Source organism: Herpailurus yagouaroundi, unplaced genomic scaffold, assembly GCF_014898765.1.
Source record: "Herpailurus yagouaroundi ecotype Mexico unplaced genomic scaffold, PumYag 181, whole genome shotgun sequence".
In the NCBI taxonomy this organism is placed as follows: Eukaryota; Metazoa; Chordata; class Mammalia; order Carnivora; family Felidae; genus Herpailurus; species Herpailurus yagouaroundi.
The window spans coordinates 23,116,937-23,137,498 of NW_024412412.1; the positions used below are offsets into that span (position 1 = coordinate 23,116,937).

Consider the following 20,562-nt stretch of genomic DNA (forward strand, 5'->3'; position numbering starts at 1 on the left):
CCCACCCAACCCCCCAATTATTTTCTCTTTGTTTCCTGATGGGTTGAAAGTAATTCTATAGAGGACTTAAGGTTCTAGAATTCAGAAGAAACACTAGATTGAGTAATTATGTGGTACAGAATTCTCACCATACTGACCCACATCAGTGTGTGATATGAGCCAGAAGTAAAAATTTGCTGTAGTAAGCCACTGGGATTTGAGTGTTGCTATAAGTAGCATCATTTCTGTTGACTCATCTAGAAGTGTGTTTATGAGTAGACTTGCTGGATTATAGGCTATGCTCATGTTCAAATTTACTAGAAACTGCCAATTTCCCTGATATTGTTGAACCAATTTATAGTCCAATGAATGCACTACTTATGAAAGTATTCTGGTGGCTCCATATTCTCCCTAACACTTTGTGTTGCCAGATTAAATTTTTTTTTTTTTTGCAAATGGGGTGGTATAAAATAATATCTATTATGGATTTAACTTGAATTTTCCTGAGTACTAATGACGATAGTCTTTCTGTTTGACTAGTTGGTTAACTTCTTCCAGGAAGCACTGGTTTATATCTTTAAAAAAATTTTTTTTTTCATTTTTGAGAGACAGAGAGAGAGAGAGAGAGAGTGAGTTGGGGGAGGAGAAAAGAGAGAGAGAAACACAGAATCTGAAGAAGGCTCCAGGCTCTGAGCTGTCAACCCGGAGCCCAATGCGGGGCTCAAAGTGATAGACTGCGAGATCATGACCTGAGCTGAAGTCGGATGCTTAACCGACTGAGTGACCCAGGTGCCCCATCATATCTTTTTTTCATGTTCTCACTAAGTCCTTTGCATTTTTCATATATATGTATATACATACACACACATATATGTATATATGTACATACATATGTATTTATCTATGAGACCTCTATGTGTGTATGTATAGTGTTACATATATAAAATTATATATATATAGTTATACATAGTTATCAATTTCTTGTTAGCTATTTTGTGAATATCTTTTCTTGGTTGGCATGTTTTTTATGGTATATGAATTTAGCTATTAATATATTGCTTAATACATGCAGATTGTAGGAAATTTAGAAAATAAAAAGCATTTATAATCCCACCAGTAAACATAGCAACTCTTAATAGTTGGTGTATTTTTATTTAGTGACTACCTGTGAAGGAATGGAAGTATATTGTAGATTTTTAGAACCATAAGGGGATTTAAAGAAAAATGTATTATCTTTTGAGTTAGTCTTTGTGGTTATGCTCTTTATATGTGTTGTTTTAGTCAACTCAATGACTTAAAAAAAAAAAAAACAGTACAACATAAAGTAGTTACAGCTTTTCTAATAGGAGCTCATTATTTTATAGAGACCTGAGGTCTGAAGAGGTAAAAGACTGGTCATGAGGTCACAAGTTAATGAGCAGAGAAGCCAAGATTATAATCCACTTCTCCTCATTTCCAGTTTAGTTCCCTTTCTACCACATCCTGCATTAAAAAGTTTTTTAAAAAGTGAAACATATAAATGTATTTTTCTATACCTGAAATCCCAAGACCGAGGTCAAGATCTTGTGAAGGCCTGACTATTAACTTAGAACAGGATTATGGCACTGAGATGTGTGTCCCTTATGATCCTCTAGAACACATCTTTGAATTTGCATTGCATTATCTCTGATTGATTATATTGTCAAATCTATATGCTCAGGATCTCACTGTTTAACACTGTGTGATTTCAAGTATATTGACTTTTAATAATTAATATTCAATAAATATTAATTTAAATGTACAAAGTCATAAAAATTACGTTCTATTAGTGATCCCGACATTTATAATATCACTGAGCCAAAATTTTATCTTAATTTTTTATGAAAGGTTAAGTTGAATAAAGTTAAGAAGGCATTTTCTTCTTTTTATCATAAAAGAAAAATTAAGCAATTTTATATTTACCAGAACTATGAAAATTTTATCTTTGAGTCAATGTGTTATGTTACACAGCAGTGAAGGTTGATTGGCATATAATAATAGATAGTCATTTTTTGTAATTCAAGTCTATGTCAAATAGAGGCAGAAGTGAAAAAAAATTTAGTTCCTCTAGTCTCAAAAGAAGTCATTTCCCAAACTTTTATAAAGTGCATCTAGAAAATGCATTTTTGTGGAATTGGTTTTTAATGAAAATATAGAAAATTCATATTTTTATTCCAGATCAGGAAAAAACAGGTAGAAAATTAAACTTAGAATATCACCATATGAAAAAGAACAGTATAGTCACAAAGAATTATGTGGGTGATTTTATAACCAGAGATACTATTTGCTATATATATTGAGACTGCTTCTAAAATAGCTTATTGGGAGAAAAATCTGTAAAGATGGTGCATTCTGTCTTTAATGTTCAGACCTTTAATAAACATGCATTTTATTCATATGTGCTTTCACACAAAAATTCTTAATTACAGATAAATTAAGATTTTACCCTCTACATCAAAGAAATTCAGATGTCCAATTATGTCTGTAAGAAATTTCACCCTTTCAAACACACATTTCAAAATGCGTGTCTTTTGAAAAAGAATAGCATTTGCTGTCTTTATTATAAACACATTCTGGGGAGCACCAATGAAACAAGCCTAATCTTGAAGCTTCCAAAAATGGAAGCAACTGCGTTCAGAACAGGACAGGTTTAATCTTAAAAAAAGGAAAAAGCTAAGGATACCACATTTTGGGAAGGAATGCCTGCCTGCCTAAAAGTTATTACCCAACACATGAAATTTTATTTGCAATTAGGACAAAGAAAGGTGTTCCTGGGCTTTTAAGAAAATCTTTTGTCATGCTGATGTTAGGCATTAGGCTGCAGTTTATGGGGAACATAGGCTCAGTTCAATAAGAAGAGTGTATCAGTTTAGTAACAAAATTGTCACGCATAATTAGGCATAAAAAAAATTGGAAAAAAAAAGGCTCCCTAACTTGGTACTCTCAATAGTCACAAATGGGGAGGGAATGAAATGAGCCCAGGAGATACAACATGCTGCGTGGGCGGCAATGTTGCTGGGTCTGATTAAACAGTTTGTGACCACGAGCTGTAAACATAGTTTGTCTTGCAGGATAGATGATTCCAACTAACTCACAGTTCCACAAACCCTCAGTTTGCTTTCCTCTGCTTTCTTTCTTTCTTTAAAGCAAGTCAATGACAGTCATAAACACTACAACATGGTACCTTTTTTGTTCTTTTGACTTGCATCCTATGTGCGCGGAACACTTTGAAGAACTTTAAAATAAGAATATTTAACAATGACCAAAGGATGAATTCTCTCCTTAGAAGTGTTAAAGATCCTCGACAATAGTACATATTGATGATGTTAGGAAACCGATTGCCAACTGGTCCTAGTAAAATTTAAGTTTAATAAATCTTTGGACTCCCCAATCCTTCAAAATAAAAAAGAATTAAAAAACAAGTTTAAATTTCATGATTATTATTTACGCATAGCGTAGTCTCTAAATTCAGTTTTATATCTAAGAAGTTACTTAAGGTATATCATAAGAAGTTAACTTATTAAATATAGTTTGTTCATTTAATCTTTATTTTTATTTAACTTAGTAAAGGCAGGGGGAAAAAAAGACAAAATTTCACATTAACTGAATTCCTAAAGACAAGTTTCAAACAGCAATCATATGCCACTGAATAGACCAGAAGAACAATTATGTTCTATACTATGGTATTCTTTGTCATTCCCAGCATAGGAAAATTTCCAAACTAGAAGTTAATTGAGAGTAAGTGGCCTGTTTTAGAATTTAATTACATTGAATATTTCCTTCTAGATTCCTTAGTTTTTTTGTTTGTTTGCTGCTCCAAAAGTGCTCTATCCAAGGCCAGTCCTACCTTTAGTTCCTCATGGCTATTGAGACCTTTCTTTTAGAATCAATTATCATTTTATTTCTCTCCCTCCATATCTGAGGCCCTATCCCTCAGTTTTCTCCCCTTTTTGTTAGAGTGATGGTAGTAAAACAAACTGAAAGACTGACAGTTCATAAAGGTTTCATTATTGTTGGTATTATATTGGTATTATATTGGTTTATCATGCTGTGTGTAAAGGGTGATAGTTTAAGTCTTAAGTTTTTCTGTTGGAATAAAACATATTTCCAGAAAAGTCGCTTTCCTTCCAAAAGGTTAGTTAAAAATTGGTATTAAGCCTGTTCATAGAAATTAATTTTGCTAAAGAATTGAGTTCTTGAATTTAAATGAACCAACTAATATAGTCAATATGAATAATGAAGCCCAAGGCTTTCCTTCTTTCTAATAGTAAAAGATTGTAAAAATTGTAAAAGTTCTTTAAAAATCCTTTAAAAATTCTTCAAAAATTGTGTTTTATTTGGTGTATGGTTATAATTTTAGGGTTCACCATTTCTGACCTTTAGAAATTTCTAGATAATTGACAAGTATTTTAATGGGAAAGTGCATTGAAGATCAACATTGCCTTCAGATTGAAGACATTTGACAACATTTATTTTCCATTTATTTGTACTTATGTAACTGAGAAGTGATGATGTGTACTGGTATGCTTCTCTTTTGTTTTAGTTATTATTGTGCTACAGCATTAGCTGCTATGCATTTGTTGGGAGTTTTAATTCAAGTTTTAATCAGGCTATTATTCTTTTCTGTAGATTTGTTAAGTTTTTTTTTTTCTTATATTCCACAGGAAGTTTAGCATTTTAAGGTGAGTTGTTTTTAAAACTTCAAGCTATAATTATCAATGTTCATGACTCTGAGCTGCAATAAATAGTGGTTTGGGGGATGCTTGTAAAACTGTTATTACTAATCATAAATCCCTAAGTTCTCCAAAGAAGATCCTCCATTATCTTTTATAGACTAGTATCACCTATGCTGTACAAAGCATACATATTCTCATGGGTGAGGAAGGCACTTCTGAGAAAAAATTTTTAATGTTTATTTTTGAGTGGGGGAGGGCAGGGAGAGCGGGAGACACAGAATCTGAAGCAGGCTCCAGGCTCAGAGCTGTCAGTACAGAGCTTGATGTGGGGCTCAAAGCCAAGAACCCTGAAATCATGACCTGAGCTGAAGTGGGACGCTAACTGACTGAGCCACTCAGGTGGTCCTAGGGAGGTACTTTTGAAATCATATGTGGCTAAACCATGAAATGTAATTTTAACTAAAAATATACATTTGCCAATATTTTTCTCCATTAAACCTAAAAAGCAAGGGAAATATGTTCCCACTTTCACGTTTTTGGTAGCTTTAAATCTAGATTCTGACTTCTTTTTTGGCTATAAGTAGGCATGTCTGTATCCTCGTCTTGTCTGGAGTACTGATCTTATGCTTTTTCTTTTCCTTTCTTTTTTTCTTGAATAAAATTTGAAGTGTCAGTATGGTCTAAGTTGAAGGTGAGCAGAAATTATTTTAACTTCATTTCAATAATTATTTTTTAAAATAAAAATACACATCAGTGCTATAGTAGAAGTGAGTGATCATTTTGGGGAAAGCCAAAGCATATCCTGGTGACTACATCAAAATGTTACTAGTACGTTGAATTTGTTACTCCTCATAGATTCACATATAAACAATGACATCTCTTACTTATATAAAAATACCTATTATTTTAGGTACCTAAACCTAAACCTACTATTTTATATTCCCATATTTTCCAGTACATACTTTTTAAAGTAGCATGGAATAAAAATATTTTTGAGAAATAAACCTTGTCAATGGCAAGTGTTTAGATCATATGAATATAAACAGTGATCATTAGAAGCTAGTAGGGGCAACTATGTAAATAACTAATTTATTACTCTATTATAATGAATTATAAATACATTATTTATCCCTTTAATAATTTCAGAAAATGGAAATAAAACATGGTCTTACCAGGTAGGACACTAAGAAAATAAAAATAAAAGCAAAATCTGACTTCAGCTCATGGCATGATCTCACGGTTCGTGAGTTTGAACCCCACGTGGGGTTTGCTGCTGTCAGCACAGAGCCTGCTTTGGATCCTCTGTTCTCCTCTCTCTCTGTCACTCCCCACTCTCTCTCTCAAAAATAAATAAATATTAAAAAAATTTTTTAAAAAGCATAAAAATTGTAAATTTGGCTAGAGAGTCGGGAGTGGGTAGTATAAAGGCCAACAAAACCAATAACTCTACAAGTGGCTTTAAACCGTATTTGATGAAACAAAATATTGTCTACTGGGATAAGAAAGAGTATCTACAAATTTCCCACTTCTGTGAATTAGTTAATATAAAGAAGCTCATAATTGCATTTATACATCTGCTTTAATACTTTATGGTAAAGGATGATTCTTGAACGTACCATGGACTAATGCTCCTGAAATGTAACCTCTCATGACCAGCAGGTGTTTCCACACTGTCTCCCCTCGCCGCACCCCCCCCCCCACTGGCTTGGGGGTTCTAATTGCTATTTGCACTTTATCTTTGAGTTATACATCTTTGCTAACATTGAATCTTGTGCTCCTCACATACCCTGCTATGTACCAGCATGATCTCTTGGAGCAGCCGTGGGTAGCTGTCTTCTTGAAATTTTGATTCAGGGCATCTAGACAATATTCCTTTCCTTAGTTCACTTTCCCTTCCTTCCATTGCCCTCTTTCAAGTTTCTTTAAAGTTACTTCATTTTCCGACAGTTGTCTAACTTAGTCTTGTGTCAGTTGAAGTGGAGTTGAGTCCTGAATGCCTTGAAAGGTTACATAAATATGGTTCAGTAAGTCATATTTTTGTGATAAAATTTCATTTTTTTGATTTTAGGAATATTCATCCTAATGAATTTGCATGGGAATTCATGAAATAGTGAAACACTTGGAAGTCTATTGCTGTGTAGACATTTAATTAGACCCAAATTTGGAACAGATTTGGAAATCACCTATAGTTTCTGTAATTCAAATGCCAGTCTGGTCAACATTACATGGTGGATATAATTTTTTACTATTGAAGATGAATTAAAGTCATTATATGTATGACTATATAAAACTTTTGCAAAATATGGTTAAAGTCGGCCTTTATAATTGTATATGATAATCACTTTTTCTTCCAATCATTATTTTATGCCATACTAAGAAGCTATCTGGAGTCTGCTTTTTCTGAATAGTGTTTAAACATTAATGTTTATTTTTGCAGATATCTTTCTTGGATTGTGTTTTCACAATTGAAAATTTCCAAGTTATCTCAAAGATAGTATCACTTTAATATGCTCAAAATAAATGTGCTTTTTGTATTCAGCTTGCTGAATTTAGGCAATAAGAGGTTGATAGGGAATATAAAATTATTTTATATGGGAAAACTGGAATTTTAAAAACCGTAATTATGTATATTCATGGTTCATGATTGATAATGTCTAGAAAAGAAGCCTTTTAAGAGGTACACATTTTACATAACCATTTATTCTTAACCTGGAGCCTTCATATTTTTCATCATACATCAGTAAAGTGAACATTGGAAAGATGTTCAGCTCCACTAATCGTGGACTCTTGGCTACTTGATATTAACCTTGAAAGCTGGAGGCGCAAGTCAAAGTTTGAAAGAAAGGTAGCATTGCTGAGCTTGTGGAATAGAATCAGCTTAAACTCAAGAACTGCGTGTTTAATCATAAAGCTGAGAATACTAGGATTAGCTGCAGACTAGGAGGGGAAACACTCAAATCTGTGTGTCGCGGGGTGGGGGTGGGGAGTCATGCAGGTTTTTAGATGTTAGAATAATCATGGTAGAAGATTCTTGCCACACACATTTATCTGTTCCAGGCATATTTGTGTGCTTATGTGCTAGCCCCTTGGGGCATGTTGGTGAATAAGAAAGATGGAAGTTGCCTGCCAGAGCTTATAGTCTATTGGAGGAGTCAGACAAACAAACAGATCTCAAGTGAGTACACTAAATAATGTTAAAAAAAAAAAAGGTATGGCAGCTATGAAGAGATAATGGAGAAGGGGAGTATCTGAGGGACTCACTTGAGGAAAATCCTCTCTCCAGAGGTGACTTAAGTCTGAAGGATGAGGGTTAGACTTGCAAAGAGGGAGGGAGAGCTGGCCTGACTGGGGAGTAAGAGCTAGGGGTGGGGGTTGGGGAAAGGCAGGTGGAGGTAGACCACGTGGCTGGAGCAGAGCCAGGAAGGGAGATGAAGATACGTTAGAGGCCAGGCGACTACTAGATGGTGCACACTTAAATCCAGGAAAAAAAAAAAAAAAAGATATTTTTTAGAAACAAAGGTAATGATTTATTCAGCACTTTTTCTGAATCCGAAAACATTTTTAGGTCTCACTACTTCATATGCAGTAATGAAACAAGAGGAGAATGTTTAAATCCCTCCAAAAAGTCAGGCTTTTACATTAAAGGGCATTTAAATGGAAACAAAAAATGAGCCTTTACCCCAAATCTACACCCTACAAGTTAAGTGTTCGGACCTCTCAGCGTGTATTTAAAGAATAATTTTCCAGGAAAGGATTGCTTATCTTAAGCGGCATCAGGAGGAGAAATTTTCTTTATTTCTATTTGTCACTTTGTTTAAGAGTCTTTCTTAAGCTCCCCGACACTGAAAGCAGATGGAAAGTGAATACATGTGAATACGCGGGTATGACACACACATACGTTGTTCTTCCCAGCTCTACCGAACGAGATGAGGCAACATGTGAAATGAATTAAAATGCTTGTCACCTACTGGATTCCGGGCAGAGGGCAGTCTTTAAGACCCAGCAGCACAGTATTTGTCTGGAGAGGAAATGTTGCTTTTTGACAGATGAGAGAAATCCCCTTAGCGCCGGCTGTGGGAAGAGAGAAGTGAAGTCAGTCACCTGGTGGTGAAGGCCAGTAAAACAGCAAAGCAGGAGGAAAATTTTTCTCTCCCTCTCTGGCTTTCTCTCTCTCCCTCTTTCCTCTCCTCTGTAGGATCCACCTCCTATTCTCTCAACTCTTTTTAGCATAACCTTCAAAGGAGGTCCTTCCCTTCAGACTTTATTATCTTCTTTTCCCCATTGAGAGAATACCTCTTAGCTGCAAGACATTTTTAAGTCTATGCAGGACTTCGGGGATTTGGTTATCGTGCCAGGGAAATTGATCATTGCTAATGCTTGGGACTCAGTGTGCTAAATTAGCTCCCAGAGTAAGCCTGACGGAGGAAGGCTTTTATCGTATACTCTTCTCTTCAGTTTGAACACATTTGCTTGAAATTTGCCGCATGATGCTGTCCAGGGAAGCAGCTTTTTTTCTTGGGATGCAGCAATTCGCTGGTTTCTAAGCTTATTGCAGAAGAAGAAATAATCTTAAATAGAGTGGATCTCCCCCCCCCCCACCCCCGTGCTTGATTCCGCTGAGCTGTGTGGCACCGAGGTAAAGATCACCTGTCACTAAATCTTCCAGGAAGTAAAACAAACTGAATTGTAATTATTATTTATTTATTTTTATTATTTTTAACCGGTGGAGGCGGCGTGATCACGGAGAATGAGACTGAGAGAAGCTGCCAGGGCTTGGAGGAGGATAAAGCTGAGTTTAGGCTGGAAACTAAAAGACTAGATTGTTTTTTGGTTCAACTTGCCCGGTTTTTCTGCACTTCCTTTAGTTTCGCTCCATGGACAGATCAACAAACCTGGATATTGAGGAGCTAAAGGTACGTGATCCTCCGGGCGGGCGTCGGTCTTGATTTCTCGCGCTCGTCTGCTCTCTCGCTCTGCTCCCCTTTTTTCCGCTGCCTTTTCCTTGCACCGCTCGAATAGTTGGTGGCCCCGTGGGACGGCGAGTGGGCATTTGGGGTGCAGCGTACCCGGGCGCAGGCGCCCCTCGGCGGGCCGAGGACGCGGAGGGCGGCTGGCACTCCCGGGCTGGGCTCCCTGCCTGCCTCCCGCTCGCGACCACAGCCACTCAGTCCTCCGCCTCCTGGTCGGAGGCAGCAGCGTTCTGGGTGCCCGTTAGCCTCGCCGGGGAAGCGGAGGCAGCAGCCTCTGCCCGCTGCTGTCGCCCGGCTGCTCCGCAAAGTTGCCCGAGCTGCGCCGCCACTTTGCCTCGGCTCCCCCCGCCCGCCCGGGGGCAGCCTTGTTTCCGCTCGGAGATTCCGGGCACCGAGGCGTCGGTGGCCAGGGCTTATGTTCGTTCCCACACTCGTGCAGACCTTATTCTCCCCACAACCGCTAACGCGGTCTCCCCCACAGTTGTACTGCCCGGGGCGCGAACTCGTGTTGTGGGGTGGGGGGGGGATGGGGGGACCGGAGAGGTTCCCCGGCTGCCCCCGCCGGGCCCCGCCGCGACCGTGCCTGCTCCAGGCACCCGGCTCTGGGGAGTGGAGAGGAGGGGGTGGCACCCGCCGAGGCTCCTTCTCCCTCCGAGGAGCAGAGCTCCGTCTGGGACCCGAGCCGCGCCCCCCGCGGTCCCCCACTCCCGCCGGACCCGCCGCTCCGCCGAGGACCCTCTCCGCACCTTCTCCCTCCCGGATCCCCGGCTCGGCCGCGAGGGGGATGGCTGGCAGGGGCATCCAGGCTGACACGTTGCCCCTCTGCCTGTGGGCACAGGCTGCCTGCAGTGCCGTGTAAAAACAGACCAAAAAACCCCTACAAAACTTAAAAAAAAAATCAACAAACCACACAATAATTTAAATGTCCCGCTCACTGTAAATGAAAAAGCGGGAAAGGGTGGGGGGGAGCTGGAAGCTGGGAGCATCTTTTATTATCCACGTTTTTTTTTTTTTTTTCCTTACCCCTAGGCATTTTCTGCACTCGACTGTATTGATTGCTTCAGAGGGTTCTTATTTATTTATTTTTACTAGAGATTCATTTCAGATGGACTGTTCAGATGAGGACTTTTAGACACTCCTACCCACTGGGGGAACTTGACTAGTAGACTTTTGCTTGGAAATGTCACGGAAAATGGATTTGTCCTGTATAGAGAGAGGGGTGGAGAAATCCCCTGTAGAGGGCAAAAGGCTGTTAGCAGCCGGCTCTCTGCCCTGGCCACGGCGCCCCGCCCCGGAGCCCGGTTCTCCTGGAGTGTGGACCCCAGATCTCCTAGTGCTCCAAATTGCATAGGAGGAGAAGGCAAGGAGGGACCTCCCTGTAGGGGTGCTTTGTGGAATCTGCCCCTGCCACAGACTGTCCATGAAGACGGAGTGGGGCGGGATGGTCAGAACTTAGACACCACTTCATTTAAGACTGGTTTTGTTAGGAAAAAAAAAAAAGAAAAAGCAAAAAAAGTGAAGTAGTAAGGAGGCATACTGCTGCTCCACTTAAAGTTGGGGAACAACAAGTTTCTGGGTTAGGGCCAAGATCACAATCAGTAGACCCTGGCCTAGAAAAAAGCCCTGCTATTATTTCTGCACAATACCAAGACAGAATATATTGTCTTTGTGTTTGAAAAGATCCCTTGCAGCTTTTTCCAAGCATCCCAATCTCTTGAGAGAGGGGGAGGTTTTATTTGAGATGCAAAAGAAAGTACATGAATGTTTGTACTGTGTGTCTCATGCAGAGACAGAGTATCCACATTGATTTTTTGGTTAAATATTAGGTGTGGAACATCTCTTAGGAGAAATGAAAAGGAAAATGGTTTGGGTGGTCATTTCTCCTGATATCGCATTAGTGTTTTGCTAGCTTAGACCCCCTGCCCCCCAAATCTTGGCACCACTAAATTGTTTAAATCAGCAAAAGAGCAAACCCACTCTGGAAGCTTGCGTCTAGTTGAGTAGAGGATCCCAGTTAAGGGCAAAACTATTACACACGAACTCAGAGATTCTTGCAGCCAGAGTGTGTTGCACTTTGCAGACAAGCAGCAAAGGGTAGAAAATGGAAGAGCTTGGGTGGGAGGGAGTGGATTGGCAATGACTGGGAAGAAGGAATGTTCAAGGCACAGATCTGTTGAGGTTGCTGAACAGTTATGTCAGGGACAGGCCACTGTTGGGAGTCTAGAATAGGTAAAAGAGGAAATGTAGTCAAGCCTTATTCAAAATGTTCGAGATCCTCTAGTTTGGGAGTACATTTGTGTAGTCAGATTTGACTGTGCTTCTAAAACCTGGAAGCTTTAAAACACATTCTGGAATATGACACTTTCTAGAGCTGGATGTACTTACTATATGTGGAATAACTTGTCTGGATTTCCTCATATTATCAGAATCCATTGGCTGGGGTTTTCTAGACAATTCCAGCTGAAGTTATTTTCTGGTGGCTTCTTACTGAAGGAGACCCCCATGGTGGTCAGTGGAGAGAGGGGAGATAGAAGCTGAGGATACTAATTTTTTCACATTATTTGCATGTTGACTTTTCTTCCCGTGATCCAAGGATGCTTACATTAAGTCACATTCATATAAAAACTACTTTCGGTGATGTTTTAAATACATGAAAATAAAAGCAATGTTCACTAGGATTTGATAAATAAATAATGTGCATAATATTACAGGGATACCATTTAGCTTAGTTTTAGATCATTAGTGCCATTATTAGGTGAAACTGCTTCCCTCAAGTTTTAGGAAAGGCAGATTTTACCAATTTTTAAAATCTTTTTTGTGGTAAACAATTTTCTCTTTATGAGATTTTAGCGAGGAATCTATTTTTTGCTACGCTGGATGTGTGGACATTGATTTTTTATATGCTGTCTTTTGCAAGTTTTTCAACTAAAGATAAACTCCAGTAATTAGGTGTTAACAGCCATTGCTGTCATTATCATAAAACTAAACATAATATGCACATTAAAAGATTTACTGGTGCAAAACTACAATGCAGTCGTATGTATAAAACCTCCTAATGAAGGTGACCATGTTTCATCATCTATTCTGCACACAAGCTCCTGATGAAACAGATCAGTGTTGAAAAGGGAGCGAGTTCTCATCCAAAGACTTTTGGTCTGTTCTTTTCCCTTTGATCTCTATCTGTTTCTCCAATAAATGCATAAACTTTACTCTGGATTTTGCCATGGTGTTTGTTTTAAAGAAGAAACAACATCAAACAACCCCAACTATGGGTTACTGCTTTGGAAATGTGCGTGTTAATGAATTTGATATTAGAGAAATCACCCTCTATCCTGGAATATCTCTGACTTAGGACTTTTTGTAATTTATATTCAAGATAATAACTTTAGCTTTTATTTTAGGTCTGTAGTTTCCCTCTTTTAAATGGGATATCTTATGCATTAGTAATTTTCGGAGCTGGCACTTATAAATTTGCTTTTTGTAATGTTTATCTGTAAGAAATATTAGGCTGAATAAATGGCTATGTTTAAGTAGTACATAAAACTTTGGTGACTATTTTACTCAGCTTTTGAAATACAAGTTTCAAGAACTTATGTTTTCAGATGCTAAGCATTTATTTGTGAATAGTTGTAATTTGCTTTGAGATCAAAACCATAAAACACATCAAGAGTACAGTATAATTTTTGCAGTCTTATTTGATCCCAGCTGTAATTTATTTATCAGGACTGTTCCTTTAATGGGATGACTGGCTAGACATTAAAATGAAATTTTTCCATTGCTTGCAGAACATAAACAATATGCTTCTGGAATATTTTCTTAATTATCATTTTATAAGGTGCAAAAATTATAAACTGCATAGTTAATCCTGAGATGCATAAAACAGCTCTTCAATAAATATAATTATACTTGTTTGAATTAATTAAATGTGGTCCAGTCACTGCTACTTAATTTTATCTCTTTAATTTAAATAAAATTTCATTTACCAAGAACTTGAAACTTGCCCTAGATAGGCCAGGAAAAAGCTTCCCTGAATAATACAATTAGGTCATTAAGAAAGTATTGCATGGGTGAGAAATGATAATCTAGCAAAAAAGAAAAATGCAGAGGTGTTTAAACAAGTGGTTGATTTTAAAATGCTGAGGTTTTAAACCAAGTCTCATAGTACATTAGTCTACAATTTCAATCAAATACAGTTGGCACTTAGAAGAATTCTAAAAAAAAATTTGTTGTTGTTGTTGTTTCGTCAATAAGACACTCAGCTCAGGAAAGTTAGGGTTGCTGCAGTGTAGGAGGCTTTGTGATGAGTATAAGTAGGTGTGTTTTTTTTGTTTGTTTTGTTTTTGGTTTTGGTTTTTATTAGTCATTCCATAGTGAAAAATAGTAGTCTCTAACCAATGTCATATTTTTAGCAACCTGCTTTATATATTCACTTCTTGGCTTAGAATTAGGAAACGTTTGTGAATACTGAATTATTTGACCTCTTTCGCATCCAAAGAAATTACAGTGTTCTCCCTCCAGGGCTAGTTCCATTTCTCTTTTGTTAACAGAAACCAGTCATGAAGACTTATAAACAGTTAATCTTGATTTCCTTACATTCAGAATATGGACCTGTTTCATTGAAGTTGAAATGAACTTCAGGTAATAATTGTGAAAGTTTCTCATTTTTATATAGTTAGGAGGGATGAGGGGGAATTTTTAATGTGCGTGGAAAGAGAATTAAGAAAAGTAAACAGTTTTGTTTAAAATTTGAGGGGAGTTGTGTAAATGACTATTTCAAAAATCTTCAGGGACCTGCTGTCATCACTCAGCAGACATTCCAAATCTTCGTCCTGGCTATTACAGCTTTGCTGATCTTCAGACTTTACCAATTGAGAATACATCAAATTTTGAAGGTCCAGTGAAAAAGAATATTTTAGGATTTATGGACTCAAAATCACAGCTACACAAGATGGCTTAATGCTGTAAAGCAATAAATCAGCATGTGTCTTTTGGGGCATTCCCTTTATATAATATTTAGTGAGGTGTTTCTCATCCTGTATTGGAATCTCAGCTAAAATGCAATTTGGCAGAGATTACAACTTTAAGTTAGTAAGGGAAATGACCACGTATTTTTGTATTTTTGTTCAAATGTCTGTGAAATGTTTGAGGATATGCATTTTAATAGGTAAATGAGTAGTTGTTAATGTATCACAATAAAAGTTTATAAGTTTAGTTGAGAATTTTGCTTGATTTATTGGGAATTTGTGATAAAATTCTTAGCTTCTGAATCTCTATATGACTGAAAGTAAGCTATCTCGTTTCATATTAATGTAGATTTTAATATGCTACCATCTAACTTTTTATTTTACTCGAAGTCTCTTTTTTTTTTCTTTGCGAGTATAGAAATGTGTGGTGCTCTCATATCCTTAATGAAACTTACTAGAGACTTCTAGGTCAACTCCAGAATGCGAAAATTAAAGGATTACCATCTCTCCAAGAGAGTCACAGGCTGACATCCTAACAATTAAAAATGGTGCCAAATACCTTGAGAGTTTTCTTGACACTCCTAAACAATATTTTTATAGATTCACTCTGAAAAATATTGTAAGCCCTGATCAGGTTTTAGAACATTTATAGTGCTTTGTTGGTATGAAATAGGTTTTCTAGACTGTTCTACATCAACTCAACATCAGAGACCTTTACAAATAAAGGATTTTATTTTCCAGGCGGAGAGGCTTTAATTGCCATGGCAGGGTTCATCTGTGAAACAAGACCCCAAGATTCAGCCTTAGATATTAATCAAACCAATCACCCCACACCAAAATGGAGTTTGCCAGCAGTTAGAAGTCAGAGGCACCCCAAAATACTTAAAACCCTCACTCCCCATCTACCAGCTTGGAGCCTTTAAAGTCATTGATTTGTGTGGTGGAAAGGGCTCTCATCTTGGTGAAGAAATACTTAGAAGTCCTGGTTCAGACCCTGGGATGGCTGTCAACCAGAGGGGGCAACTTGGGTGTGCGTCCCTGTCCTTCTTCCCCTCAGGCTTCTCAGGTGACAGTAGTGTTGGAGGGTGGGAACTGGATCTCATTAGCAGTTTTCGCTGTAATCATTTTTAGCCACGGCTGAAGGATTTGTTCAAACAACATCTTTGTAGTATCTGATACCAATAAAAGGGGAACAGCCCTAGTTCAGGACAGGTTGGGGGCTTTATGGAGTCTACTTCTCCTTGGCCCCTGCAGTTGACCCTGGAATCCTGCCCGGAACTATAAGACTGAAGAACACAGGTTAAGAACCTGCTGGTTTGAGTCTAGGGCTCTGCATACTCCAAGTACTTTTGTGCCTCCCTAGAAGAAAATTATTTTCAAATTGATAAAGTTAATATAGCTCTTTTTATTCCCCAAATACGTTCTTGTTTGAATGTCATTATAAGTTTGTCTGCTGAATATTAGTCTTATTTTAGAGATGCCAAAATGGAGACAGAAAAATCAAAGGAAATGCCTGGGATCACAAGATTAAGAAATAATGGAATAAGAACTTAAATCTGTGCCTGCCATTTCTAAATCCTGTGCTCGTCTATATAGGCCAAATTTTCAGAAAGTTCATAGAATTTCTGATAGTAGGAACTTCTCACTGGATTTCTTTAATCTTGTTTCAAATAAAAGTGATAGTATTTTACCTATAGTCATAATATATTTATACCTGTTACAGAATAATTATTTGCAATCCATTTTTATTTTTGTGAATATGCTTATTCCTAATGTTTTACTTTGGGCCAAATTGCCGATGGTTGATATTTGCAAATAAAACCTCTAAGAAAATGATAGATAGATCACAGGTTGAGACCACTAGATAAGAGTTCCATGACTTTATACCAATCTTTTGAAATAAACTCTGTATATTTTGTCCAAGTCCACTCATCTCCTTCATTATTCTGCCTCTCAGGTCACTGCAGATAATGTTTATTTTTTTAGGACTGTAAATTGGATTTAACCTCTAGTGTTCCTTTGCCATTGCAGCTTGATGTACATCTAGTATTAATCATGAAATTTAAAAAATCAATCTGAGTGATTATACTGACACTAAAATTATTAAGTCCTTAGATTTTATGATATCCCAGAAATCTGGAAATAAATACCAGATGATTTAATCCATGATAAAACTAAAGTTTTTAATGGTAATCTCTGTGATTTAACAGAATTAAATGTTAACTGCCATGTAAAATGGGCTTTGCACCTTGATATGCTTTTTTCTCATGTCATTTTTTTCAAATCATGTTTATGCCAGGAATCACAAATGAAGATATATAGATAGCTCAATATTATTTTGGAAAGACATTTCTTTTATATTCATAGGAGGGTCAATATGGAATAATAACTTTTTTGAGGAAAGCTTTACAAAACCTTTGCAAGTCAACATTCAGGGGGATGATGCATCTGATAACATATTTCCTGCCTAAGAGCCATCATTTTCTTAGATCTCTTCTCTCTCGCTATCAAAAGTAGAGTTTTTCATTCTTCTGGAGACCATTTTCTTCAAAGAAACATCGTCTCTTTTATTCACCAGGATGACTGTTTAAGTGACATGGAGAACAGGACACAGCCAAGCGATTTGAGCTTTGTCTTCAGCATGGTGGATCCGACTGACTTATGGCGCCTAGTGCCTTGCACAGTCACACCGGCTTTGTCAGTGTCCCTGCTGAATTATTAATGGCTGTCAGCCACAAACATTCTGGGTTACTCCTAAAGAGTTAAAAAAAATGCAAGCCTTAAATCTATGAGAGCCAAGAGCTTACTATTTTCCTCTTTGCTGGAGGCATGTAATGCTTCAGCTACTAACCCACACAGTATCACTATCTGACTTCTTTTCATATTGGTTTTTGAACTTCCATCTTTCTTTAGAATGGCCGGAATAATAAATATTATCTACCTGAGATAAAAGAGCCTTTGATTCTTTCTTGGGTAGAAATAACCAATTCAGCTGCCATGAGCAAGAGCATTTTTGTGAAACATGATATAATAAATCAATGTCATGAATGGGAAAATAGTGTTATCATTGCGATTCCTCAAGTCTGTATCTACTCAGAGTATTTGAGGGATTTTGAAATCCAAATAAGAAGGAGAAGCTAACCAACTCAAGGAGAGAAATTGCTTACCTAAAGTCTTAGTGAATTATATCCTAGGTTTCCAGCTTCCTCTCAACATGAGGCTCATGAGAGAGAAATTCTATCTAGTCTGAGTACCAGACTTAGTTCTACAACTAAGCACCTGCTTGGTATTTAATCTTAGGAATCCTTTCCATGATAAAACTGATTGTATTTCCCATTTTGCTTTAGTTGCTAAAAAGCTTAGAGGCAGATTTGTGGCCTATCTCTAACAAGTATACTTGTGTCTTAAGCTAATTCCTGGCCTCATAATACTTTTTCTTTCTTTACTCTTCTTAGATACTTTCGTAAGGAATTAGTGGTTATAAATACATATATACTTAAAGGTTATTAAGACCTTTTTCAGACACTTGGTTATTTTCATAATGTTTCAGTAGTCATGCCGCTATATTTGGCATCTCTTCTGAACAGCTCATACCTCTGGATGTATTTACTTCAATTTGTCAACAGATAGGAAGTTTAGAAAGTGTGAATTACGCTGTCTGTCCAGTTAGGCTGTGTGCATGACTTCCACTGCATGTGATAGCTGCACAATTTAGGAGCTTGCTTGCTGCAAAATGAAACTCACCAGCGCCTGGAATGAGAGACTGTGATTTAGCACGTAGGTTACCAGAACCTATACATGTGCTAAGACAACCTGTGTTAAATTATTGTTATTATTTTTTTATTGTTTTCAAATTTGGCATTTGTCCAGAACGCACATTTACATTTCTAAATCTGCATTTCTAATGCCTATTACCTTTACCTGGTGTGGAGACATTATTTAAGAAATGTTAAAATAAATGAGCTCATCTTAACAGCATTTTGTTTAATTTTTTTCAGATTCACTTTTTAAAATTGATGTTGTGATAGTTGATTGCTCTAGGCAGCCAAGGCAGTTTAGACTTTTGGATATTTTATCTCATCTCATCAAGTTTCTTAAAGGTCATGCTTGAGTCATATTCCAAAGAGTACGCAGTTCTATGATGGTGTTGTGTCTTAATAATAAAGGCCCTTGTTATTAAGCATTCTTGGGAGAAATTATAAGTATTTAATAATTATGTGAAATATATAGCCAGATTAGGTTAAACATATTTTTGGCATGTGGCAAGTGTGATTGAGGATCTTTCATTTGCTTGTGAGGCCAATTACTTTACAAACCTTCTTTCATTTTGTAAATATGTGTATGTTTTTACATCTATATTTATTTTACTTATTTTCTAAATCATGAATAGCTGTTAATAGTAAATAAAAATACAACTGAATTTAAAGTGCTTAACTTTCGCAGTTAGTAATGTTTTTGTTTATTTCTTTTGGTATGTTTCATATTTACATACCTGAAGTGGATTTCAGAAACTTTTAGAAAGATAAGATTCAAGCATACTAAAAATTTAATGTTATATGTGATATCATGCTCTCTCAAATGATTAAATGGTTAATGCTATACTTTAACTTGATTTCATAGATTAGCATAACTGTTAAAATTAACTGCAAATATGCTGAGTGTAATTTTTTTGTCTTCTCTGTCTTAATTTCTGAGATTTTGTGAGATGAACTATCCATTTTATTTTAAGGTCTGTGCTCAAAGTTGTAGAACTGTACCTTGTTTTCCAGCATGCACACTGTAATTAAAATACCAAAGATTGAAATCTTATTTGTTTCTACGTCTTGTTTTATGCCATGTAGTATGGGAGTACAAATGCATAAGAATAACAAGAAGAAACATCAACTAAAGTTTGGGAAAGTTAACAGTTTAAAGTTTCATTGAAAAAGAAAGAATGAATTCAAGTAAACACAACAATAAACAATAAACACTATGCTCCCTTCTCAAAAGAATGTTTGACTTAAATGATATTCTATCCTTCTTTTAAAATAATCCAATATCTAAATTTTACATTATAAGACATGTGACTCACTATGATATTCATAGATAGAAACATTATGGGTCTTTGGTATATACATTATTGAATTCTTAGCAAGAATTATACTTTTTAATCTTTTCAATGTAAATGCAATGTAGGAACTCTCACCTATTTGATTTTTCACTGTCAGAATTTTTTAATAGCTCTTTTGTGTATGCCTTCTCTAAAGTTTTTGTTGCTTGACATTTTTTCCCATGGTATATTTGAATTCTCTCTTTCTCCATTCTTCCTAGATAGTCTTATCTACTCGTAACTTATGTTTTATGCTTATAAGATGATGGTCTAGAGTAATGCACGTACACCTTACACCTCTCACCTAAGCTTCATCCCCAGTTTTTGACAGTCCTTTGGAAATCTTTACCTGCATATTTCATAGTCCCTTAAATCCAGTAGAACTTATTCTCTGTTTGTTTAGTGTCGCCTTTCACTTAGGCATGCCAGCTGGAGCTCTTGGGATCCTTTCCTACTCATCCCCCTTGTCTAATTGATTATCAAGTCCGTCATACCACACAGTCAGAGTCCTCCCCTCCGCATCTTTTGTTAAAGCCCTAGGTCAAAGTCTCATGTCTGATCTGAATTTTTGTCAAATGTTCTCTGTCTTATTCCAAGAGGTATACATGTATTTCTTGCAGTGCTGCTGGACATACTTGGTGAATTCTAATGCGATGTTGCAGTTGTGGCCCCAGGGTTGGGGGTGGGGTTGGAATCACTCTGGAAAGATTTATATATTCTCTTTCTTATTCTTAGTAAGTCATCTCAGAGTAAGTTGAGAAGGCTGGAAACTGGGGCACCAGGCCTGCGCCTGATGCTGGGTGGGGAGGGATTTAAAGCTTTCTAGAAATGCCTGAGGTTACCATAAAAAATAAAGAAAAGATGGT

General features: G+C 37.0%; 2 protein-coding genes across 2 annotated transcripts in view; one reads left to right on the plus strand and one right to left on the minus strand.

The window, feature by feature from the left end:
* Positions 1-8,446: 8,446 nt before the first annotated feature.
* On the minus strand, positions 8,447-13,312 carry LOC121039746 (translation initiation factor IF-2-like). The gene is made up of 2 exons (XM_040490107.1): positions 9,566-13,312; positions 8,447-8,744 (listed from the first exon to the last, which is right to left on the minus strand). Exon 1 carries the CDS (start codon positions 10,442-10,444, stop codon positions 9,581-9,583), a length of 864 nt encoding a protein of 287 aa, XP_040346041.1. The 5' UTR covers positions 10,445-13,312; the 3' UTR covers positions 8,447-8,744; positions 9,566-9,580.
* SGCZ (sarcoglycan zeta) overlaps positions 8,756-20,562 on the plus strand; it is a 1,125,109-nt gene continuing 1,113,302 nt past the window's right edge. The window contains exon 1 of the mRNA XM_040490100.1: positions 8,756-9,586. Within this exon, the coding sequence (XP_040346034.1) occupies positions 9,548-9,586 (39 nt within the window). The 5' untranslated portion in view covers positions 8,756-9,547. The remainder of the gene's footprint in view (positions 9,587-20,562) is intronic.

Excerpts from the sequence above, each read along its gene's own strand:
- LOC121039746 (XM_040490107.1), bottom strand. The coding sequence starts at position 10,444 with ATGCCCCTGCCAGCCATCCCCCTCGCGGCCGAGCCGGGGATCCGGGAG.